General features: G+C 42.5%; 1 protein-coding gene across 4 annotated transcripts in view; it reads right to left on the bottom strand.

Moving 5' to 3' along the window:
* Positions 1–26,139, bottom strand: part of FGGY (FGGY carbohydrate kinase domain containing) — a 469,171-nt gene that overhangs the window by 150,210 nt on the left and 292,822 nt on the right. For all 4 annotated transcript variants that reach the window (XM_011973864.1, XM_011973863.1, XM_011973865.1 and 1 more), the window contains one exon: positions 4,720–4,827. In XM_011973864.1, coding sequence (XP_011829254.1) covers positions 4,720–4,827 — 108 coding nt within the window. The remainder of the gene's footprint in view (positions 1–4,719; positions 4,828–26,139) is intronic.

Raw genomic sequence — 26,139 nt, 5'->3', positions numbered from 1 at the left:
ATTTACATTTAAGGTTAATATTGTTATGTGTGAATTTGATCCTGTCATTATGATGTTAGCTGGTTATTTTGCTCGTTAGTTGATGTAGTTTGTTACTAGAATCGATTGTCTTTACAGTTTGGCATGTTTTTGCAGTGGCTGGTACCGGTTGTTCCTTTCCACATCTGGTGCTTCCTTCAGGAGCTCTTGTAAGGCAGGCCTGATGGTGACAAAATCTCTCAACATTTGCTTGTCTGTAAAGGACTTTATTTCTCCTTCACTTATGAAGCTTAGTTTGGCTGGATATGAAATTCTGGGTTGAAAAGTATTTTCTTTAAAAATGTTGAATATTGGTCCCTACTGTCTTCTGGCTGGTAGCATTTCTGCCGAGAGATCCGCTGTTAGTCTGGTGGGCTTCCCTTTGTGGGTAATCTGACCTTTCTCTCTGGCTGCCCTTAATATTTTTTCCATCATTTCAACTTTGGTGAATCTGACAATTATGTCTCCTGGGGTTGCTCTTCTCGAGGAGTATCTTTGTGGTGTTCTCTGTATTTCCTGAATTTGAATGTTGGCCTGCCTTGCTAGGTTGGGGAAGTTCTCCTGGATAATACCCTGAAGAGTGTTTTCCAAGTGGTTCCATTCTCCCCGTCACTTTCAGGTACACTAATCAGATGTAGATTTGGTCTTTTCACATAGTCCCATATTTTTTGGAGGCTTTGTTCATTTCTTTTTACTCTTTTTTCTCTAAATTTCTCTTCTGGCTTCATTTCATTCATTTGATCTTCAATCACTGGTACCCTTTCTTCCACTTGATTGAATTGGCTACTGAAGCTTGCGCATGCATCACATAGTTCTTGTGCCATCATTTTCAGCTCCATCAGGTCATTTAAAGTCTTCTCTGCACTGTGTATTCTAGTTAGCCATTTGTCAAATCTTTTTTCAAAGTTTTAGCTTCTTTTCGATGGGTTTGAACATCCTCCTTTAGCTCGGAGAAGTCTTTTATTAACGATCGTCTGAAGTCTTCTTCTCTCAACTCATCAAAGTTATTCTCTGTCTGGCTTTGTTCTGTTGCTGGCGAGGAGCTGTGTTCCTTTGGAGGAGAAGAGGCGCTCTGATTTTTAGAATTTTCAGCTTTTCTGCTCTGGTTTCTCCCCATCTTTGTGGTTTTATCTACCTTTGGTCTTTGATGATGGTGATGTACAGATTGGGTTTTGTTGTGGATGTCCTTTCTGCTTGTTAGTTTTCCTTCTAACAGTCAGGACCCTCAGCTGCAGGTCTGTTGGAGTTCGCTGGAGGTCCACTCCAAACCCTGAGTATCACCAGTGGAGGCTGCAGAACAGCAAGTATTGCAGAAATGTTGCTGCCAGATCCTTCCTCTGGAAGCTTCATCTCAGCGGGGCACGTGGCTGTATGAGGTGTCAGTTGGCCCCTACTGGGAGGTGTCTCCAAGTTAGGCTACTCAGGGGTCAGGGACCCACTTGAAGAGGCAGTCTGTCCGTTCTCAGATCTCAAACTCCATGCCGGGAGAACCACTACTCTCTTCAAAGCTGTCAGACAGGGATGTTTAAGTCTACAGAAGTTTCTGCTGCCTTTTGTTCAGCTATGCCCTGCCCCCAGAGGTGGAGTCTACAGAGGTAGGCAGGCCTCCTTGAGCTGCGGTGGGCTCCACCAAGTTCGAGTTTCTCAGCTGTTTTGTTTACCTACTCAAGACTCAGCAATGATGGATGCCCCTTCCCCAGCCTCGCTGCCACCTTGCAGTTGGCTCTCAGACTGCTGTGCTAGCAGTGAGCCCACTCTGTGGGCGTGGGACCCTCTGAAACAGGAGTGGGATATAATCTCCTGGTGTGCCGTGTGCTAAGACCGCTGGAAAAGTGCAATATTAGGGTGGCAGTGTCCCGATTTTCCAGGTACCGTCTGTCATGGCTTTCCTTGGCTAGGACAGGGAAATCCCTTACCCCTTGTGCTTCCTGGGTGCACCCACTGTCTGGCAAGCCCCAGTGAGATGAACCTGGTACCTCAGTGGGAAATGCAGAAATCACCCGTCTTATGTGTCACTCACGCTGGGAGCTGTAGACTGAAGCTATTCCCATTTGGCCATCTTGGAACTCTGTAGCACTATTTACAATAGCAAAGACATGGAATCAACCCAAATGCCCATCAGTGATAGACTAGATAAAGAAAATGTGGCACATACACACAATGGAATACTATGCAGCCATCAAAAGGAATGAGATCATGTCCTTTGCAGGGACACGGATGAAGCAGGAAGCCAACATCCTCAGCAAACTAACACAGGAACAGAAAACAAAACACTGCATGTTCTCACTCATAAATGGGAGTTGAGCAATGAGAACACATGGACAGAGAGGGGGACAACACATACTGGGGTCAGTCAGGGGGTCGGGGGCAAGGGGAGGGAGAGCTTCAGGACACATAGCTAATGCATGGAGGGCTTAAAACATAGATGATGGGTTGACACGTGCAGAAAACCACCATGGCACACATATTCCTATGTAACAAACCTGCAGGTTCTGCACTTGTATCCTGGAACTTAAAGTAAAATAAAATAAGTTGTCTAAGTACATCACACAAGTTTAAATAGGAGAATATAAAGTGGTCTGCATTTCTACTGTACTGTAGCCATAGATGATGCCTTCCTTCTCAACTTTTCTAGCATTGGTTACTGAGACCAATCAAACATGATTTATTTCATACTCAGGGATTCCCCATCGAAGTATGAGCTCCTTAAAACCAGGGACTGATGAGGTCCAATTCATTTAATTCATTTCTGTAGCCTGGCACAACAGTATCGCACAGAACATGCTCTTTGAATCCATCTACCCACCTATGCTTCCATTTACTTTGAAAGAGAATTTGAAGCAGTCATGTATAAAATAGCATTATACTAAGAAATGTAAACTAACAGTTATTTGCATGCACATCCAGCTTTGGATAAGATCATTTTTAATTGGCTGAACATTTAGAAGAGTTGGTAGGCAAATTAGATCATAACATAAGCAGATATTTTCAATTGAACAGTAAATGTGAGTGTGTGTAACTGAGCGTAGGTCTCACTTTCTCTGTATTCCACATTTGATCTCTCAGAAGCCTGCCAATCTCTTGACCTCAATTCCCAGTCATCATTATTACTGTCCTCATTCAAGTCCTTGTGGCTTTTTGTCTGTTGACTAATCTACTAAAACTAATCTCCCTGACTCTGGTTATGTGTCCTCAGGCCTTTATCCTCATGGCTTCTAAGCAGAGATTTTTATGACTGAGATATGAATATGTCCACACACTCTTCTAACCTTTCACTGGTTCCCCCGTGGTCTGCTAGACGAAGTTCAATTCCTTAGCATGTTTTACAGAGATGTGGTCTCTGCCCTGCTCTCTAACTTTTATTGTAAGCCATTCTTCTAAGAATAGTTTGTGCCACAGCTGAACTTCTGGACTATTTGCCATTACCCTCAAATTAGCCTTGTTATTTTTCACTTCCACGTCTTTCTTCCCATACAAGTTTCCTACCAATGTGACTATCTGTACCCTTCTTTGCCTGGTTTGTCCTTATTTATCTCTTAGGGCTCAGCACAAATGCCTTCTCCCCTGTAAAGAGTTTCCTAAACTAGCTTTGTGCCAACTCTGTCCCATGTACTTCTGTTACAGCACTCATCTCACTTTTATGAATCTTCTGTCTCCCCTATTGGACAGCCCTAATAATTCAACAAGTTTGTATTAAGTACCTTCTATGAACCTGGCACTGAGCTGGATACAAAGAGAACTTGTCTTTATTTTGTGGAGTTTTTTTTTTTTTTGAGATGGAGTTTTGCTCTTGTCGCCCAGGCTGCAGTGCAGTGGTGCGATCTCAGCTCACTGTAACCTGTGCCTCCCAGATTCCAAGTGATTCTCCTGTCTTAGGAGAGTATCTGAATAGCTGAGATTATAGGCGCCCACCATCAAGCCCGGCTCATTTTTGTATTTTTAGTAGAGATGGGGTTTCAACATGTTGGCCAGGCTGGCCTTGAACTTCAGACCTCAGGTGATCTGCCCGCCCCAGCCTCCCAAAGTGCTGAGATTACAGGCATGAGCCACTGTGTCCCGCATGGCCCTTGTTTTTAAGGGGCTCAGAGTGTTCTAGAAAAGGGGATTAGTGACTAATAAGAATAACAGAGTGTGCTAAGAGCTGGAGTTGGATCTTAAAAGACAAGTAAAATTATTGAGATAGTAAAGAACTCCCCAAGCAGGGAAAGTAGCCTGTATAAAGGGACAGAGAAGTGCAATGACAGGAGGCATGGAGAAGCTGTGAGGAGGGCAATCTAGTGTAAATAACAGGCACATGTGTGGGACTGGAGGTGATAGACCATGAACTGTAAAATGTAGCCAGAAAATTATCTGAGCCATGTCTCAAGCGGCTATGGGGAAAACTGAAGGATTTGGGCTGGGGAGTAACATGTCATTTTCATGGAGTAGAATACCACTCTCATCACTCTGAGAAAAATGGATTGAAGTAAAGGAAGATCAGGTGAGATGAAGGGCTGGTCATCACTGCCTGCTGTAACACTTCTTCCTTGAGCAACACAAGCTGCACGAGTACGACATGTTAAGCTGTGCGCTAAGAGAAAGTAAACCCCGATTCAGGGGTCTGCAAATCCTCCAGATGCTGGGTATATGGGTCATGTGATAAAATGGACTAGTCAATGACATAAAAACATCCATGACCCTATTGAGAAAGTGTCAACTTACCAATTTTCCAGTAACACTCTGACCACCTTCATTCAGCCAGAACCCAGGTACCATGGCTGAGAAATAAGGCCCCCAGACGCCTGGTACAAAAATTGGGTCTTTGCTGATCTGGAAAGAAAGATGGAAAATATGTGAACACATTGACTCTCAGGGGTAGAGGAAGGGTTCTCCTCCTAATATTTCTATGACCATGGAATTCAGCTTCTTACTGAATGCCTTTTATGGTGGGGAAGTCACTCTCTCCCAAGAAAGGCCATGACTCCTTTTTTTTTTTTAGAAACTTTCCTGATAAACTCATTTAAATGTAAAGGTAATAAAAATGATCATTTTGGAAAGAAACTGATAAGGTGTTTCCCTGTTGGCTCCCTCATTATGGCAGAGATTGCAAAAGTGGTCCCCATTTTCCACCCTTCCTGTGTCAACACCCTTTGCAATGAGACTTTGCAGCTTCTCACACTGAGATGTGGCTCTACCTCCCTACCCCTTCAATCAATGCCAGTCTTGTGACTTGTTTTGCCAAGAGAATGAGGCAGTTGTGAGACTGGGCCAGTTTTCCAAGCCTAGGTCTCAAAAGGACTGTGTGCTTCTGTTCTGTCTTTCGCTCCTCAAACTTGGCCACAAGAATATGCCCTGACAAGGCTGCTGGGTGACAGAAGATGTGCAACAGAGCTGAGTCTGTTCAGTTGTCTCAGGTGATTTCCCAGATATATGAAAGAACCCAGGCGACACCAGCAAATATTCCTAGGTAACCAGCATTGACCAGCCCAGATCATCAGACTCACCTAGTCAACTAACAAACTAGTGAGCAAAAATAAATGTCTACTGTTCTTTGTCACTAAGGTTTTGTATTTGTCTGTAACTTAGCATTTGGGGGACAATAATAACTGATATATTTCTTTCCTTTTACAAACATGTACTGCTACCTACTAGCAATCCCATCCCCCTATTGGGTGCTGGGGAAACAAAGATGAATCAGAGTTCTTACTTTCAAGAAGCTCCCATCTAGTGGAGGAGCTATACAAATAAATAGACAAATAGAATATAGTGTGGTTCATGAGATGGTAAAGACAAAATGCAAAATATTGTGGATGGGCACAGGAGGTGAGGAATATGCTAAAGATTATACAAAGATAGAGGCCACCATTTAGATATGTACCCCAAGGCCAACTGCCCAGAATCAAGTAGTAAAACTTAAGTCATTCTGATTTCCCTGAGTTGCTAGCTCTCATTATAAACAAAGCATAAAACATAAGCTTTATCCCCCTGTCAGCATGATTTGATGAAATTAAAACGTAAGCTTTAGGTCCTTGTCAGCATGATTCAGGAAAATTAAATCAATCAGCTATAGACAAATCAGTTTAAACAGTCCTGTTTGCCCTGAAAAAAAAAAAAATGTTAACACATAACAGCCAATGACTACAAAGGTCAAAATACTTTCTCCTTAATGTTTCATAAACTGCACTGTAACTGCCATAAGGTGAGCTTCTTACCACTTGAAGTCTTGCTGATGGCAATCTGTACTTTTTGTAAGATAGTAAACTTTCAAATTTTCCCTAACTTGTTCTCATTTTATTTTTGACAAGTGGAATGGTACAGAGGTGGCTTCTTAAAAGAAAGGAACACAAGCTAAGTTTGAAAAGACTAGTAGGATTTTGCTAAAGTAAAACAGGCATTCCAGGTAGAGGGAAGAGCCGGAACAAAGCCATGTGGGTAAGAGAGGTGCTCTCAGGTACTCTCAGTAATCAAGATACTGCCTTTTTTTTTTTTTTTTTTTTTTTTTAGCAGACCATAGCAGTCCCTTCAACTGTAAGGAAAGCATGTAAACAGATGAACTAGAACAGGTGGGGATAGACCATGTGTTCACTCATCTGCAGTGGTACATGCTTCTCATCTATTCAGCAGTAAGGAATGCTGAAGTCACATTTATGGTCACAGAAATATTTAGCTAGAGGGTAGGGAAGACAAGGGAGTTAGGCATACAAGTTGTATTCCAGCAGGTCTTGAGGCTGGGCAGAGAATCTATTCATTTATATATTTCACAAATAGTTACTCAGCCCTTACTACGTGCTTGGTAATGTGCTAGGCCCAGAGGATACAGATGTGATTACCAGCACTGTAGCATGGGGACAGACCTTATTTAATTGTCTTGACCTCAGCTACCCTGGTTATCTCTTTACTAAACCAGAGATTCCTCGAATCAGTAGGATTTCCAACCCCAGAATGGGAAGGGGGTGAAGGAAGGCAAAAAACAAAAGCAGCATAACATTGTCAACTTTAAATTTTGTCAAATAAGGACAATTTTTCAAAAGGAACATTTTAACATCAAAATAGAAAGAATAACCTCAGGGAGAAAAAAGATAGGCTTTCATAAGAAAAGTAAGGACAAACATCAATCAGATCATTACACAAATATATAATTACCAACTGTGAGAATCAATGAGGGAAAGCCAAAAGGTATTAAGAGAACACACAAGCGAGGTACCTAATTCAGTCTAGGTGACAGGGAGTGCTTCTCTGAGGAAACTGTATATGAATTAAGATTTAAAACATGCATGGAAATTATTCAGGTGGGTGAGTTTGAGTGTGTGGTGTGTACGTGCACGAGAGAAAGAATGCATGAGTGAGCTATGGCGAATGTTCCAGCCACAAGGAGCGCATACTAACTGGTACTTATTTTCACCACTCTGCCTTTATTTGCCTAGTGAAAATTTTATCAGGTGCCAATTCTAGAAATTTCTTTCCTAAGTCCCAGAGCTTCTTTGAGGTGAGTGAGGCAGTTCATATTCATTACCACTTAGGACCCAGGGGTTGTACAGGTAGAGCCAAAGCCAAATCATCTCATTCTGTGTCCTGCACACCCCTGCTTCCAGAACTCCTGGCCCCATTTGAGAGATTAATCCCCGAGAGGTTGTGTAAGTTGTCCATGGTTAGTACACGGACGACCACAATGGGATTTGAACTGAGGCAGATGTTGACCTCAAACTCTATGATAATGCTCTTTACTTGTATGCATAAATTGCTTAGGAAGGATACACGTCACTTCCCTTCTTCCCATCCCCTGCCCCACAATTTGGGGATGTTACTGCATCAGCTGCAGCAAGACTTCATTAGAAGATTGTGGCTTTGCTGTTCCGAAATGTCAGAGGATGATTTTGCTTGGCTCTGTCCAGAGAGAAAGTTTTGAGTTGACCTCTGTTTGTGGCCACTCATCTGGAATAGCATATGCTTCTCCTCAGACATCCTGTGTAAAGCAAGGAAACAAAGAGTACTTCTAGTCACTTTCAAATCCTGTGTTCTTAGAAGAATCTAGGAATTCCTGGTTTGTTTTGGGAGAGAGAAAAAGAATGCACACTTGTGTATTTATGTGTCATTTAATCTTTTGCCACAAACCTAAATATTTAAAAATGTTTTTGTGAAAGCTCCTTCCATGCTGATGACTGTCTTGGCCTGGAGGCTGCTCCATGACCCTAAAGAAGGGGAGCTCATCACACCACATTGATGACAGGTGTCCATGCAGGACACTGACTTCCCAGTAATAACAGCACTCTTGGCAGAAACAACAATAGCTGAGACTTACTGTGTACTTAGTAAAGGCCTGATTCTAAGCATATTACAGGTATTAAATCACTTAATCTTCACAGTAATTCTAAGGGAAAATTCTGTTATTATTCCTATTGTACAGATATGTAAACTGAGGCAGAGAGCTAAATAATATGCCCAGTATTACAAAAACTGAAAGCAGTCAGGCATCAGGCTCTATATTTGTCTCTGCCAAATTATAGTCTTAATTTTAGGCTACCATTACTTCCTTGAGTCTTTCATCTGTTTTGAAGAGCAGAAAGCAAGCGCCATTAGAGCCAACACAGACTTACTCAAAGTGAACATAACCTTCTGGCCTTGATGACAAGTGGGTTGGGGAATCTTCATTTCTAAAAAGTTTTCATTAGGTGTTCCCTGATACACCAGTGAACAACAGAAGAGAAAGTATGGGTCGGGACAAAGGCCCATCGTGATTCTAGTCCTGACTCTGCCCAATTCTCAGCCAGGTGATCTTAAGTAAGGTAGCCTTTCTGAGCCTCAGTTTCCTCAACTCCAAAATGGGAGGAATGCATGAATGCTGGAAGACTTTTGTAAAGATTAAGCTGTCACATATAAATGGTTTATTATACGTTAAACACCAAATAAATGTTAGCTCTCCTTGAAATGAGGCTTGTATGATGGAATAGTCAGGTGACTGGCTGAACAGCCACAGGCAACAGTAATCACAACTATGTAAGGGGGTCTCTAGATTTGTCCTTGGTCTTAGTTTAGTCAACATGCTTAATAATGGAGTAGAAGATGATATAGAAGAAAAGCTTATATTTTCAGATGCTAACACTTGGAAAAATAGCTTATTACAGGATGTGTTCAAATTAAGATTTGAAATTACCTCAAAGAGCTAGAACACTAAGCAAAACTAAGAAAACAGGTAACATTTATTTACTTATATAGTTAAAAACTTATACTTAAAAGGTATTGGTAGTACTCTTTTTCATAGGCTTGGTGGTGGGAATACTGGTGTTAATTTTGGTATTTTGTTTAAACTGTACTTAGACATTTGGTGTACTCTTTGTGTCTGATATAAATATCATTATAAAAACTTCAAAAACAACAAATAGAAACATTTGGTTGTATACTGTATGTCAGACACTGAGCTCAATAAGGCTATAAAAATAAGGCAAAATATTACTACTACTATTACTACTACTACTACTAATAATAATAACGTGGCACAGTTCCTTTCCTCAAGGAGTTCCTAATCAGACAGGGCAGCGAGGTAGAAATAAAAAAAATAACAACAAAACATGGCAAGCGCTATAAAAAGGTAACAGAGGAGTGCAGTACGAGCCCAAAGGAAGGAATAACTCACTGCCTGGGAAAAGAGTGAGCATTTCACAGAGGTGGCCACCTTGAAGCAAGGCCTTGAACGAGGTGGACATACTTGCTTGGGCAGAGAGGAAGGGCAGCCCAGGCAGAAACAGCTATGTAGACAAGGCTAAGAGTCACGAAGCTGTGCACACATTTTGATTTCAGGGAGCTCCATATAGAGTTCCGCATTTTACTTTAAATAAAAGATCACGTGGTTTGAAGGATGGGTATAGTTTTGCATCCACAGATCCTACTGATTCTCAAAAATCCAATTTTAAAACAATTATGGTTGGGAAAAAAACCATTGAAAAGAGCCTTTAAATCAGTTAATAATTATAATAATAAATCATATAGAAATAATAAAATAGTCATTGCTAAGAGTTATTTGCATTTATCATATGCTACAGACTCTTCTAGGCTCTTCACCTATATTATCACATTTAATACTCATGACAACCCAATGAGTATTAGAGGTCCTATTATACTTACTTCACAGATGAGGAAATAGAAGCTGCAGGAGGTCAAATAGCTAGTAAATAGAACAGGAAGGCTTTCAGGATTCAAATTATGAACCACCGACTTATTTCCCTCTCTATAACTAGCTCTCCTCAGCTATAAAATCAATGGATTAAACTAGAAATGTTTAATATCTCTTTCGTCTTTGGGGTTTTCTAAGATTTCATGAAGTTGAGTCATTCCAGCCCAGCTGGTCAATCAGAACTCTTTAGCTAGCTATTTCAACATAGACTCTGCCCTCACATGGCCTGGGCTTCATGGGATTGTCTTGGGCTAAATCCTGGGGCTTCTTGAAGTCCTCACTTTGTTCTGTTGGTAGTACCCTTAGTACTTGCTGTGCTCCATAACCTGTGGCCAAGATTATTGTGGGTTTTTCTGTCAACTTCATGAGTTGTATTTAATGGCTACTGTGTAAAACATCTTACATTAGCTGATTAAGTATTCAGTAAATATTTATTGGATACACACTGAGTTCAAACTACTGTTTTAAACATGAAAAGATGTAGAAAGACAGACATCACAGCCAGTAAGTAAGTGATGTAGTCTCTGTCCTCCTGAAGTTTACAATCTAGGGGGACTTGGAATTCAGTATGGGCTGGGACATAACCCAGGTATCAAGTGACTTGTAGGTGTACATTTGCATTCAGACTTAGAGTTACCCTGACAGTCTATAGAGTCAAACACCGTCAGTCCATATTATAGCTGGAGACACAGGGATGAAGAGGGTAAGCAAATTGCCCAGGATCATAAACATCAGAAATGATGGAGCTGGGATTAGAAGCCTCTTTCCATGTGCTCCTGCCTCTCTTTGTGGCGATGCCCAAGTTGGCTCAATGAGTGCATGCCATTGGCTTAGTTTCATCTAAGGCAATGTGCCCGTCAGCCGAGTTTCCCTGTGGTGACAAAGCCCAGAAGCCTGCTCACACCTCTTCTGGGAGAGATGACTGGGCTCAGAGTGGGGAGCTGCTCCAGCTCCGTTTGTTCTGCCTGCCTGCAACGCCATCACCCCGAGGCTGGCCTAAGCCTCTGGCAGGGGCAAGAGGCAGGCACCAGGCGCCAGTCGTTCTGGGAGGGAACAGGAGGTTTTGTTTTGAGTGCCTCCGGCCAGGTTGGGAATTTTAGAGGGGAGCCACAGGCATGTGTGGGACCGGGTATTTCCGTGGTGGCTCATCTCTCCCTCCAAATGGACTGTGCTATCGTCTTACTAGAGAAAAACCATTTGTACACAATCCAGCCAACTCCTAGATCACCACACGGTACCAAAAGAAAAAAAAAAAAAAGCATAGAGAATTTTGTTTATGAATGGGGGCTCTCAGCACTCACCTTTATTTCTGCATTTCTCAGACTGAATTGTAAATAGCTGTTAATGTCTGCCTCTCCCATGAAATAGTGAGGAGTCATATCTTATCTTAAAGGCAGACACATGATTTAGTAACATGAGCACAGACTTGGCAGTCAGACAAACTTGGGTAATTCTGGTTAGGTCATTTGCTGACCTGAGACTCAGTTTCCTTATCTGTTGATGGGGATCATCTCATTGATCACAGAGCTGTGTCTAAGTCCTAGATGGGGTAATGTATATAAAGATCCTAGGACACAGTATGCTCTCAAGGCATGTTAAGCCACAGATGGCTAAATTCTACTCCTTTTTGGGACAGTGGAAAAGTCTGGTGTCCAAAGAGCTGGGTGCAGGTCCAGCCTCTACTCATTTTTAGCTTCATCTCTTTGGTAGGCTCTTCTTTCTCTTCCCTCCTGGATTCTCTCCTATGTTCATCTCATTCCCTACATCTCTTAGGGTCAGCTCATCCAGTCCTACTTGTGCAATGATAATTTTTACCCCACACTCAGGCCTTGCTCGTGAGCTCCACATGGGACCCTTGACCTGGATGGCTAATCCACATGCCTTGTTCTGTAGCTCTGGGATGAAGGATGGCACGTTATATTTTTGACACGTCAGATGTGTCTCTGTCTCAGCATACCATTCTTGACTTCCTGATCATTCATCGCTCTCATCTGCCCCACAATAGGTCACGGTGCTCTGTCAAATATTTTTCAAACACAAGTCTTCCTGTTTCCAACTACTGCCACCACGTTAGTCCAGCCCTTCATCATTTCTTGCTTGGGTTATTACGAGGGTGATGAAACTGGATTAAACTCATTTCCCTGACTCAAATAGTGTCCTCCACCCTGTACTCTCTTAAGCCTCACTCAGAGAATCTTTCATACCTCCACCACAATGATCTTTCTAACACACAAATCTAATTCTATCATTTCCCTTACTAAAGTCCTTGAGAAGCTTGTCACGACACATGAGACTGTCTGATTTAGCTTTTACCTTTTTGTCTCATGAAATCCCTTATGTTATCATTTCCCAGTCCTCTGCCCCCATCACTTTTTATTGCACCAAGCCCGTCACAAGCGAGGCCCCAGACTAAGAGAACAACCTGAAATTCCCCGTGTGCCGTTTTCTTTCTCAACTCTTAGTGTTCATAAATTCTCCTCTCTCTGATTAGAGGGCACTCCCTCTCGCCATCCCCTGGCTAATTTATATATATTCTTTTTGTTTTTGTTATTTTATATATATATATATTGAGCCTTGCTCTATTTCCCAGCTGGAGTGAAGTGGCATGATCTCAGCTCACTGCAACCTCTGCCTCCTGGGTTCAAACGATTCTCCTGCCTCAGCCTCCCGAGTAGCTGGGATTACAGGCGCCTGCCACCACGCCCAGCTAATTTTTATATTTTTAGTAGAGATGGGGTTTCACCAGTGTTGGCCAGGGTACTCTTGAACTCCTGATCTCAAGTGATCTGCCTGCCTCGGCCTCCCAAAGTGCTGGGATTACAGGCATGAGCCACTGCACCCAGCCACTTATACATATTCTTTTAAGAACATGCATAACCCAGCACTTTGGGAGGCTGAGGCCGGCAGCTCACTGGAAGACAGGAGTTTCAAGACCAGCCCGGCCAACATGGTGAAACCCTGGCTCTACTAAAAATACAAAAATTAGCTTGGAGTGGTGGCACGTGCCTATAATACCAACTACTTGGGAGGCTGAGGCAGGAAAATCGCTTGAACCCAGGAGGCAAAGGTTGCAGTAAGCCAAGATCGTGCCACTGCACTCTAGCCTGGGCGACAGGGTGAGACGCCGTCTCAAAAACAAACAAACAAACAAACAAATAAACAAAGAAACAAAAGAACATGTGTAACACTGAACTCAATGTTATCTCCTCTGAAAAGCCTTCTATAAACCCTGACTTCTACCACAATGCTGAGTTAGGTACTCCCGCTGCATCTTCACTTAACTCTGTAATTCCTGTATTGTAGCTTGTCGTAACATACTCTGCATGTGTTGTAAGTGTACATCTCTATAAATACATCTGTAATGTGTACTAACAGGTAATGTGTACTTGTTTGTAAATTACATCACTACACATATGCAGGACATGGCTACCATTACCATTAACAGGACAATGACACTAACATTAAGGGCAATAATAGGATATAAAACACATCTAATATTGTCTGTAAGCAAGACATGGTTAATAAAGATCGGGCTTACCAAATTTTCCTCTCCTCTATTTGGGGGTTTCAAAACGGTTAAGAGTCTTGGAGTTTGCCCTTCCTAGAAACCCAATCTCTTTATTTCAGTCTCAGCAAAACAAGATATGCACAAAACCTATCCACAGATACCTCCTGAGGCTTAGCAGTTTGAGTGGGCGGGGAGGGCACTGAGCTGGTCTGTCACCCTACCAAACACTCCTCAAATTTGGATAGAGGAAGGCAGTCAAATGTTGCCTGCAATGTCCTGAATTACTTGCAAAGTATTTTGGACTCCTTAAATCCTGAATTCCTTATCCTTTATCATTCTTGAAACTCATATGTGATCACAGATAAAATTTAATCCATATGTTTCTCATTCATTTATAGTTAATGTACCCAGATTGCTTTGCAAGAGAGATAGAATAGCCAAAAAACTTGGAAGCCTTCCAAAAGTTCATCCACATTTTCTCTCTCCTGTAGACAAGAAGCTACACTTGGCCTTCTGTATACAAATGTCTAACTGGCTCCAGTGAGACCAGACTGGTTTTCAGCTTTGAAGGCTCTGAGAGCTGTGTGCCTTCAAAGATATAAAATTATATCATGCATTTTTCACAGTCCAAACAATTTGTAGTGGGTAAACACATATTAGTCTATTCTATGGATCATGCAAGGGAGGAGGAACAGGTGGGGCAGAGTGGGTGCAGGGGAGAGAGCTAACGAGGAGGTAGTGTGCTCCGTCTGCACAATACTCATCAACTGCAGTCTTAGCTCTGTCGCTCTGACGTCATGTAGTGAGGTGGATCTTGAGTCAGAACCATATCTTCTATTTCTGTCAAATCCTCCAGGAGTGGGCATAGTACTAATTATGAATTAGTTCTCTAATAAGGCAAAACCAATGCTCTTTGATTCTAAACTGGCTGGTAGGAAAAATAGCTCCCTCCTGCAGACTTCAGAGTTCTGTTAAAAGGATGCCTGAGGGCAGGCAGTCTCCAGCCGAGAGTCTCTGCTGTGTGACCTTGGTCTTTGGGGTGTTCATCTGAAAACTGGGACAAATAAGACCTCTCGTACAGATCCGTAAAGATTAAATGTGGCAGAGTCTATTACTGGCCTTGGTGCAGTGCCGGGTACATTCAGTGACCTAGAGAAATGTAGCCTGTGTTAATATCATCACCTCCATACAAGCCAGGGTGAGTTTCTTATTTATGGATTGGAGCTCATGTGGGGGGTTAATTTTTTTTTAAAGACTTGACACTATCTTCACTAGAATTCTGAAGCTGGGTTCAGAGGTTATACTGGCTCTAGAGAAGAGGGAGAAAGAATCAACACAATCACTCAGATGGGTTGATTTCTACTTGTAAGATCTGTCGGTGGGCATAAGTAAAATTGAGGGTTTATCCTATTTACCGCATATTGTATAAAGGCAAGGACAGCCTTGCTTGATTTATATCCAAGCATCTTTTACTAAAAGTCAGAATTTCTGTGCATAAGCATCAATCGTTGCCTTTTGGAAGTATTCCCCAATAGAACCCACTCTTGCTTCTCAGGCTTAGCTCAGAGGAATTCAGGATACATCCATACTAGTCTAGACCTGAAGAATCCTGACCTTCAAAACACTTTCTCCATTTTTGGTGGGATAGAAGAGGAGAAGACTACACTGAATAGGCAAAAAGAATTCAAAAACTCTCCATAGACACCTGGGTAGCTCCCCTGCTTGATTGCAAAAGTATTATGAACTGAGAGGTGTTTATCAAATATCAGTGGAAGTGATGAGGGTGAAGGAATTTAACCCTTCCACCTTCTCTATAACAAACGGGATTGACGAGAGGATTAAGAAAGTGTGATGGCTGGATGGGAGGAAGTCAGCAGAAGAGAACTGAAGAGACAGGGTCTGAAAGCCTACATTCCCTAGCCACCTGACATGTTACCTGGGACAGCACACGGCGGCACATGTGCCAGCACATCTGTGGCAGGCAGAACTGCTCACAGCCTCTTTCTTGCCAGGTCTGGACTAGGCCTGTGAATCCTTCCCAGGCCTGGGTGCCTGGGAGCCACTGCAATCAGCAGGGTGACCTATCTGTGAAAGATGGGCCACTTTCACACACATTCTTCCAGCTAAGATACTAGGCAAGCCTGAGTCACTCCCAGTTTTGATGGAAAAGGAAACTGAGCTTCAGAAAATCAACTCAAGTTCCTTCCTGGGCTTACACATAGGGCAGAACCAAGACTTAGACCCAAATCTGACTCACAAGTCCATATCCTTCCTAAGACACTTTTTTTTTTTTTTTTTGAGAAAAAAAAAGATTGAAATAAGGAGAAGCAAGGAAATAGCAGGCAGATAGCACCTTCTTCCACATTAGGTCTGGAGGCAGCCCAGATCCTTCTGTGCCCTGAATGGAGTATGTCCCTTGGTAAATTCAAGAGAGGTAATGGGATTTTCCTATGTCAGGAAAAAAGAAAAAAAAAAAATCACACATTTCAGTGGTATCTTTTCCCTCTTCTCCATATTCAACATTCTCTAAAAATGTTAAGTGAGCTTCATGTTAAAGAAAAAAAGAAAACACTTAAAAATTGTTTTTCTATTTAAATGAATTTCTATAAAACAGAAATGGTTTGTAACACAGAGGCGAGGGACACTAGAAAAGAAGAAAGAGCCCTCGGAGGGAAAGTGGATCCCAGAGGGCTTAACCTCTGCCTGTGCTCTATAAAAGATCACGCTAATATGTAAGGTATGTAAACACTGCAGAACAATCAGAAACAAATGAAATGATGGCTTCAGAGTAACAGTATTCAGCTGTGGGCAACAGCCAGGAGGCAGCTTTTGTTATGAACAGATCATAACAAAATGCCTCCGATATGAAGCAGGCCTGATTTTAACCCTTGGAATAGGCTATCTAGGGTATGAACATGTGTCTGGGGCCCATCTGGACTTCCTTAGAAGAAAAAAAGGAAGGAAAAAAGGAAGGAAAGCAACTGTCTGTGAAATATATGACATGATGTAGGGTAGAGTCAGTCCTGTAAGAGTGGCTCAAATAGAGATTGTGTATTTTTTTTTGGAGACAGAGTCTCGCTCTATCACCCAGGCTGGAGTGCAATGGCGCGATCTGGGCTCACTGAAACATCCGCCTTCTGGATTCAAAGGATTCTTCTGCCTCAGTCTCTCGAGTAGCTGCGACTACATGTGCTCACCACCAAGCCTGGCTAATTTTGTGTATTTTTAGTAGAGATGGGGGTTTCGCCATATTGGCCAGGCTAGTCTTGAACTCCTGACCTTGTGATTTGCCCGCCTCGGCCTCCTAAAGTACTGGGATTACAGGCATGAGCCACCGCGCCCGGCCAGACATTATATATTATTGATCTGTAACATATTTAGCTCATAAAGCAACCTGTGCCAATTATAATTGCTCTTATTATCATTTTTTTATAAAAAAGGCATTACAAATGAATGCAGTGGGGGAAAAGGGAGGGAAGGCAACTAACATTTGCCAAGCAGCTACTACGTGCTGTTTGTTTCATATTCTTATCTATAATCTTCATGATAATCTACCATTTCCTTTAGTTTACAAATAAACCATGGCTCACAGAAGGTCAAAGCCTTGCTCATTGTCCTACAGGTACCAAGCAGCAGAATGGGGATTTGATCTGGGTCTGACTCCAAAGCCCATTCCTTTTATACCCAGCTGCCTCTCAGCTACTTGGGAAACAGGAAAGTCAATGAACGTAGGGGCATCAGTGGAACCAGCCCTTCCCCTTTCCAGACATTTTAGCTTTTGTTGTGTGTTTCCAGAGAGGGGCCCAAGTGTCAGGATGCTGCCCATGGGTATTCTCAAGAGTGAACCCAAACCCCATTTCTGGAGATCTGTGCACTTTTCTTCTCTCTCTCCACTCATCCTGTGGCAATCAGAGACAAGATAAAATGAAACTGGCTACCAGGGTCAGCCTGGCTTCCAGGATGTGTGAATTCCGGCAGAACTCTCTGTGTGTTGATACCCTCTGTGCATGGTGTGGGCTTATTTGCCATTGGCCTGGCAATTTGAGAATTTGGCTCTCACCTGCAGGACAGATGTCAGACTCAGGAGTAGGAGCTATTTTTCCATTTCATTGGCTTGCTCTCGTACGGTGTGACTGAGCACTCAGCCTTGGTAGGAGGAAGCAGCCCTTCATGCCTAGTGCTGGTTGCTGAGGCGTGGGGGCTGGTGAAACTGATTCCTTGGGTGCCTGGTGCCAGGAAGAAGCAGGGTTGGGGCATACCCAGGTCAGGAATCAGAGATTCGTGCAGCAAGTCTGAGGCCCTCTTGAATCGTGGCTTCTTCACGTGTAAAAGACAGACAAGGATATTCACCTTTCAGGACATTTGGGAAAATTAGAGGCAATGTTAGACAAACCCTACATACTGCCTTCACATAGTAAATAATCAACATGTGAGAGCTAATTATTTAACTTTCTGTACTCTATTCTTTTAAGCTAGGAAATGTTTAATCTACATGTTTCTGAGTTCAGAGTCCAGACTAGTATGGCTAATCCTGGTAAGATACAAACAACAAAGGTGCTGGTAGAGGGGAGGGGATGGCTACAAATGCAGTAGGTCGGGGTGGAAGAAATCCAGGTCTTAGTTTTCCACGCCAGACCATGAGGGTTGCTGGGTTCTTTATTTGTGTCCCTAGTGGGTTGATGGTAAAGAGACATCAGATGTTTACATCTGAGGGATTTGTGTTAATTGTTGTCAGGAGTTTACACAATACCTGCCCTCCAGGGTTGCAGAGCTATGAACTACGGCCTTTTGTGCAGAGCCCCTGGCTTAGCTTCTGACACAGAGTAGGTGCCTAATATGGGATAGGAGAGTAGAGGCCAGGAAGTATCTGGGGCTCTTGGGAATCAAGATTCTCCAGAACAGAGACAATTCACATGACCCTTCGGCAAACATTTAGCTGAGCACCTTCTATGGGTCAGATCCTATGAAAAAGAGAGATAAAAAGATACTGTCCTTGTCCTTCTTTTCCATGCAGTTGGGATGTCTGACAGTTAATGCAAGAATGGCAACATATTCTGATAAGCACCTCAATAAAGCTATAAGTTCTTAGGATAACATCAGCTTGAAGAAGGCATGGTTTGGCTGGAAGGTAAACTATCCAGTAAGAATTTTTAAAACTCACAAATGTTGGATTGACATATGTGTGATCAAAAGACAGTGGTTTTATTTGCACTCTCTCATTTTATAATTATCACAAGCCTGTGAGATAGGTATCTTTATCCCCATTTTAAAGATGAGGCAACTGAGAATTAGCGGGGTTATGTAACTTGCCCAAAGACAGGCAGCCACGGAGCAGATGTGAAAATAAAATGCCAGACCTCTGAGTGGAAGGGCAGGTAGTTGTCAGATCCTGAAGAACCCTTCATGACATGCATAAATAGAATTCTGTTTTTCTTGAGGGCAATGGGAAGATGATTCCCATTTATATGTTGGTTGCCTTGTAACTAGATGTCCACAAACCCACTGTGGACCCTTTCAAGCATGCATTCAGGATAACCCAGCTGAACTTGCACAGTGGTTCATTTCTGTTTGTTTTGATTCACTCAGCAAACGCTCCTTGTCTGTTCTGCTGCCGATGGTTCTTGTGGTTACAGGCCACATAAATGTCCCACACAGAGCTGGGCCTTCCCTAGCTCTCTGGAGCTACTGGGCTCCAGATCGGCTCCAGGGTGTGTCAGTATGTGTGTTCTCTTCTATTTTACCCAATCAGCAGTTCTACACAGAGGAAAAGAAGCTTTGCCTCAAATGCATTTCTCCAAGAAGTCCTTCACTGCCTCACCTCGTTCTGTCCATCTACTCTTCCCCAAATCCCCCTCTCTACCACCTTTTTTCCAGGCTTTGAACTGTCCAACCCTGCTCATTTCACCTGGTCTTTTAAACCACCTGAGCAGCCCAGGAACAAAAGCCAACACGTAAGTGGTGAGCCGTGGACACTTCCGAGTGGCAGGGGGCATCTGTCAGCCGCACCAGACCTGCTTCCGCCCCGCACCATCATCTCTCTCTCATTCATAACAGGTCTCATGTTGAGGGTCTGCATTTGAATTTGGGCCTTCCACTCCTTACTCTCTTTGACATCTTTGGCTTAGACATGTTCCACTGGCTCTCCTGGCTCAGGGTATCTTGGTGAGGGTGACCGTCTGGAGGTGGACTCAGATCAGGGCACTAGCCTGGCACCAATATCCTGGAAGGGTGTGTGCATGTTGTGAAGGGCAAACGTGCTCTCCCATTGAGGAAATGTCCCTCAAGTGGGCTCCCCATTAAGCTTCCTCCATGCCCAGTCCATTTCCTAAAATGTCTCCAAATAATCAAGGTTTTCTAGAGAGCTTTCATGCTCACCAGTTCAACCAATCCTCAAGATACCTCCATAAAGTAGAAAAGATCTGCATGTTCTTAGATGAAGAAATGAAGCCTCAGACATATCAAATGAATTATTCAAGTTTACCTAGATTGAAAGTGTCAATGTCAAAAATAAGACCTGTATTTTTATTTCTAAGGCTAGCAAGTTTTCCATTGACATAATATTGACAAGGAATGTACATCATTTCAGAGAAGTCTGAATCACCCTGACAGTTCCCCAATGCCATCATCCTACCAGTTTCTTGTAGGATGATGTGCCAAAGAGAACTTCATTCACTGAAGCTTTGATTCAGGTAAGAAGAAAGATGTTGCATAGGGATACTTCCTGTAGTTAGTTACATCATAGTATAAAAGGACCTGCAGGCATTTATTTTTCCTTAGTGGCAGTGACCAGATACTATGAGATCACCAGCATGGGGTGAGGAGGCTCTCCACATAGCCTATGCCAGATCTTCCTACAGATGTTCCTGGTGAAGCTCAAGGACACGACCTGAGCATTACAGACACCAGTACACATCTGTGGCATTACAAAATGGTAAACTCCTTTGATCCTCAAGCATGGGAGAGCCTTCAAAATATCAAAAAAGGTGAGTATTCAACACCGTCACATCTCTAATGTTTGCCTCACTTCAGACCTGAATCCAGGTGAGTGATTATTTCTTTCAAAATTTCCTGAAAGCTGATTTTGTGTGAGGAGCTGTATGAGGCCCTGGTGATATAGAAATGAATGCTCCACAATATCTGCCCTCAAATAATTCACAGCAAGGAAGACATGATCCAGGTAACTAACAACAAACACAGAAGGATAGGCACCATGACAGAGGTACGTACCATGGACGCACATAGATACACTGTCTAATCTAGTATGAAAGCTTGCAGCAAGAGGATCTTAGATGCCTGAGCTAAATGTGAAGGGTAAGTAGGACTTAGGAGAAGGAGTAGAGGGAAGGGTGCTATAGGCAGAGGGACAGGAAGCAGAGAATAGAGAGTGCTCTGTGCCACAGATGAAGGACAGAAACTGTGAGGGGTAATAGTGCAACGTGAGGCTGGAGAGGTCGTCATAGGCCATACTGTGCAGGGAATAATCAGACTTGCTAAGGATTTAAAAGCAGTTACTGTAAGGACAATGGAAAAGGAGAAGAATAACATGATTCCAACTGGTAGAAGAAGTAATGGCCAAGACCTTTTCCCTTCTGGGACTCAATTTTTGCATCTGAAATTAGAATACTGAATTGGATGACTTGTGAGTTGTTTTTTTTTTTTTTTGAGACAAGGTCTTGCTCTGTTCTCTGGTTGAAGTGCAGTGGGCATGATCATGGTTCACTGCAGCCTCAAATTCTTGGGTTCAAGTGATCCTCCTGCCTTAGTCTCCTGAGTAGCTGGGACTACAGGTACCCACCACCACCAATCCAGCTTTTTTTTTTTTTTTTTTTTTTTTAAGAGAGAAGGGTCTCACTATGTTGCCTAGGCTGGTCTCAAACTCCTGGCCTCAAGTGATCTTTCCACCTTGGGATTACAGGCTGAATGATCTTTAAAGTTGTTTTTGGGTCTATTACTCTGACAATTTATCAAATAGATGATCACAGCTAAACAAATATTTTTCATGTTATAGAGTTGATAGCTAAGCATAATATATCGGTCCCTGAAAGATCACTTAAGTGCTAATGAAGGAGAAAGGACACAAACTTTTGCTTTAGGTAGGCTGCATTCAAAGGCAGGTCTGCTACTTACTAGCTGAGTAAATCACTTATGCACTTTCTCTCATGTATAACTAAGGGATAACAATGCATTTTAGGGTCACTATAAGGATTCAATAACACCAAATATTTCAAAATACCTGGCACATAGCAGTTATTCAACAAATGTCCACTGACTTTTAATTGGACAGGGTAGACTGTTTACTGTAAAATGTCTATTACATGCTAGTCTTTGGGTATGGAGAGATGAATAAGCCACAGCCCTCCAAAGCTCAAGAACTGATGGGAGAGACACACAGTTAATACATTTTTAGCAAATAAAATGTTATGAATGCAGCAAAAGAAGCAATGTTATAATGAAAAGGTGTTATTGAAGCTGGTGACCAATAGCTTATAAACAATCTATTTAAGATAAAATTCAGTGTGTGTCACTCAGAAGAAGTTGTGAGATAATTTGATATCCAGGTTCCATTTTCTCCAATAGAAATGTTCTCAACTAGGGATCCTGATTAAATTTCCCCTCATGCAAATGGTCTCAGGGAATAAAAATAGGAAGGAATAAAAGGATAAAAAATTAGAAAAAGCATTTGTCCATCCGTAAATTTTTAACTTTTCCAAGTTTTGTTATAAAATATTACTGTCCTCTTGGCCAAAAACCTAATGCAGATCTCACTGCGGAGGTGCAGCACTAAGGAGACTGATTGGTCTTCTCCCCCAAGGCATTTCAGGGAAGAGAGAAAATGACTTCATGCGCTCAACAGTCAATGTCATTTCCCCAATGTATACATTACATGAGAAGTTTATCAAACTCCTTACTGGCCACCACCGTTTAGCTTTGCAATGCAAACGGTCAGGTGCATTTCAACTGCTAAACAGGCCAAGGGACAGAAAAACTGTCTACTTTCTATAGTCATAGGAAAGGTCACTCAATAGAAGAGATGGGCTTTTCCCTAAAATATTAAGTGAAAGATGTTTGAAGAAAATGAGTAACATATAATATGTGATTGGGACTTTTTTTGTGTGATGAAGAGGAAGTAGGAGAAAAAGAAGGAGACATGAAAATAACCTGCGGTAGGATGGAGGGATTGAAAATTCTAGGTTTAGGATTCATACAGTTGCATGCAGTTAAAAAACAGCTCCTTTACAATTCTACAACATGAGAAGGACCTGCGGTTGCTGAATTTGTCATCTCTAAAACCTTAACATCAAGAAAGAACAAGAGTCTGAAAGGCCCACAGTGTAGTGGTTAAGGGGAGAAACTTGATTAAAGCCAAATAACACCAAAAACTTTGCGTTCTGGGGAAAGAGGAATTAAATCTGACTCAGGCGGTGTCACAGAGGAGGTTGGATGCAACTGGAGTCTGAGAGGATGCACAGGATTCTAACAGGCTCACCTGGGGCCGGGGTGTCACGAGGAGGGGGTAAAGGGAAGCTCTCTTGCCAGAAAGAACAGCATGTGGAAAGGCTAAAGCAAGTTAGGAAGCACCCTCCATTTGAGAGTCTACTACATGCAAGGCACTTTCAAGGGGCTGGAGATTCAGCGGTGAAAAACCAAAGTCTTGTCTTCATGGAACTTACAGTCCAGTGGAGCGTAGGATGATAATGGTGTGTAGAAAAATAAGGAAGGATGGAGAGGTCAAGCAGTGAGTGAAGGCAAGTGGATAGATACATTACAACAGAGACTGGAAGGGAGTGAGTGAGTGAGGCATGCAGTTAAGAGTGACGCAGGTGGAGAGATAAGAGCAAGTACAAAGGCCCTGTGGCAGGGGTATGCTTGCTATCTTACATGAACAGCAAAGAATCAGGGCAGCTGCAGTGGTGTGAACAGTGAGAAAGGGGACAGAAGATGAGAGCTGAAAAGAGGACCAGATCTTTTATTTTTAAGGACATTGGCTTTAATTCTCAGTGAAACGCAAAATTATTGAAAGGCTTTGAGCAGAGGAATGACATAATCTGAGGCGAGTTTTCAAGTGGCCACCCTGGTCGCTGTGAGAACAGAATCCAGGGCCCAGTGGTGAAAACAGGGAGACAGTCCGTAGACTGTCAACAAACTAGGAGAGGGAGCACCACTGCTTGAACTAGGTGGTGGGCAGTGGTGGATTCCATCAGTAGAACCGACAGCATTTACTGGAGCAGAATACGAGAAAAAGAGAGGGGCTAAGGATGTTTTCAAGGTGTTTTGACATGGGCAAGTATACGAATAGAATTGTTCTTTCATTTTCTAGGAAAGACAGTGAGTGAGGAGATTTCATGGGGGCTGAGAGGTATTAGGCTTTTGACACGTTAAATTTTAGGTATCTACTAGAAAGCCAAGAAGAAATGCTGAGTAGGTGATAAAATATTTTAGTCAGCATATCAGGGTCAGGCTGGAGATACATGTTTGGAGGTCATACTCTATACATGGTGTCTTAAAGCTATGAGTCTTAATGAGGTCACTGAAGAAGCAAGGGGAGATAGGCAGAGAAGAGGTCTTGGGCAGAGGCTTAAGGCATTCCAAAATTTAGAAACTGGTGATGGAAAGCAATTAGACAATGAGACCAAAGAGTCAACTACATGCAAGTAAAGGGTTTTGAGGAGGGAGGGCTCAGCTGTGCCCAATGCTGCCAACAGAATGATTTGAATGAGGACTATTGGATTTGGGAACACAGACAGTGGTCACGGGAGCTCGAAAAAAATGGTCAAGGGTTATTTTCATGGAGAAGTTTGTACAAATGTCTGATTGGGCTCAAGAGAGAGTGGGAGGGGAGGAATGAGATTATACAGCACTTGAGAAGCTCTGTGGCAAAGACAATAAATGGGGGAACAGGAGGGTGAAATATAGAGTCAAGGTTTTTCTCCTCCCTCACTCTCCGCCTCCCATTCTTAAGATGGGAGCTATTAAAGCAAGCTGTAGTCTTATATGATTATGTAGAGACAGATTTGCCAATGCAGGAGAGGGATGAGAGAACATCCCCAGCCTTGTGTGTGTTCTGGTTTATTGAAGGATCTGTAGTACAGTTATGGGTGTGCAGGAAAAAACAGCTTTATTCTCTTATCCCTGGTAAATTTGTTCCATGAACTGTTCTTCCTCATTCCTGGGATGAAATTTCATGGGGATCCACTGTATTCCCACACTCTTCAATTGTAAGAGTCCTCAGGCCAGTTTCTAGCACTAAATATGCATACTCCATTGTCATAATTAAAACTCCCATTTTGGCTAATTGAAAATTCTCCCTTCTGCAGCTACAGTATATTTCAGGCTTAGTGTATACACACCTCAAGAAGGGGGCTTGCTGGCTTCTCTCTCTCCTCCCTCTACTTTTTCCTGCTGGACAGTTGGGTGTTTTGGGGTTCCTCCACGCAGGGGTCAAGGTGCCTGGGGAAGGTCTCACTTGATGGATATGGGTTGTTATCTGGCTTCAATATGTCCTCAGGGTGTGGTACCTGTCCAAAGCTGGCTATCTCTCTCTCCCTCCAGTGGTCTGCCTACAACTCCATTTCAGTCCTGGCCTTCAGGTGATCAACTCCTGCTCTGGGATCATTCTGCTCCTCTAGTTGAACCTTATGGATGAGATCGCTTTTAAGATATCCCCAGCTGGCTCCCTTGTGCTGGACCCACACACCTTTTCCTTGTCTTCACTTTTTGCTCTATTCTCTCAGATACAATCGTCAACCTCAGCCTCTTTCCTTAGTCTTGACCTCTGACTTCTTCCACCTCTTTTATATCCTCAGGGTGACATTTAGCACAAGTTTTATAACATTTTAGCAAGCTCTGCATAGGTGGTCTGGGTTCTGGGGCCTGTTCGAAACCTCCAAGATAGAAAGAGCCCTATGGCAAGATTCTGTTACACGTGGCTGAAACAGAGAGTATACATGGTAGGAGAGGAGGTGGACAGAGCTGGCTAGGGCTAAATAAATTTTTACTCTCCAGGCAACAAAGAGTCATCAAAGGCTTTTGAGCCGAGAGTTCCAAGTCAGGAAAAGGTAATCAATTTCTGGACACTGAAATTCTAATACTGGGTGTTACTCTAACTTATGAAATGAAATACCTTTTGAAATAGGAAGTACATACATGACTAGAGCCATCATAAAGCATTTAAAACTACTAATATATTCCTACTTAACTGCTTTTTTTTTTGATAACCAACCTCTCTCCTTTATTCACCAATAAATCCAAATACTTACTTATTTGGATTTGCCTTACTCAGGCATTCAACACTTTTTTTTTTTTTTTTTGCACGTAAACTTTAGGTTTACCACTATACCCAACCCCTCTCTCCAAGAAATACTGGAATTCTGAACCCTCTAGTCACACACTAAGACAATTCTTTGTGAATAATTTTGGCTTACTTCAGAATAATCACTTTCAATACTTCATAGACAACATATATAAA

Source organism: Mandrillus leucophaeus, unplaced genomic scaffold (assembly GCF_000951045.1).
Source record: "Mandrillus leucophaeus isolate KB7577 unplaced genomic scaffold, Mleu.le_1.0 Scaffold14, whole genome shotgun sequence".
Lineage (NCBI taxonomy): Eukaryota > Metazoa > Chordata > Mammalia > Primates > Cercopithecidae > Mandrillus > Mandrillus leucophaeus.
Note: the sequence above shows the minus strand (reverse complement) of the source record. Positions and strands in the feature narration are given on the sequence as shown.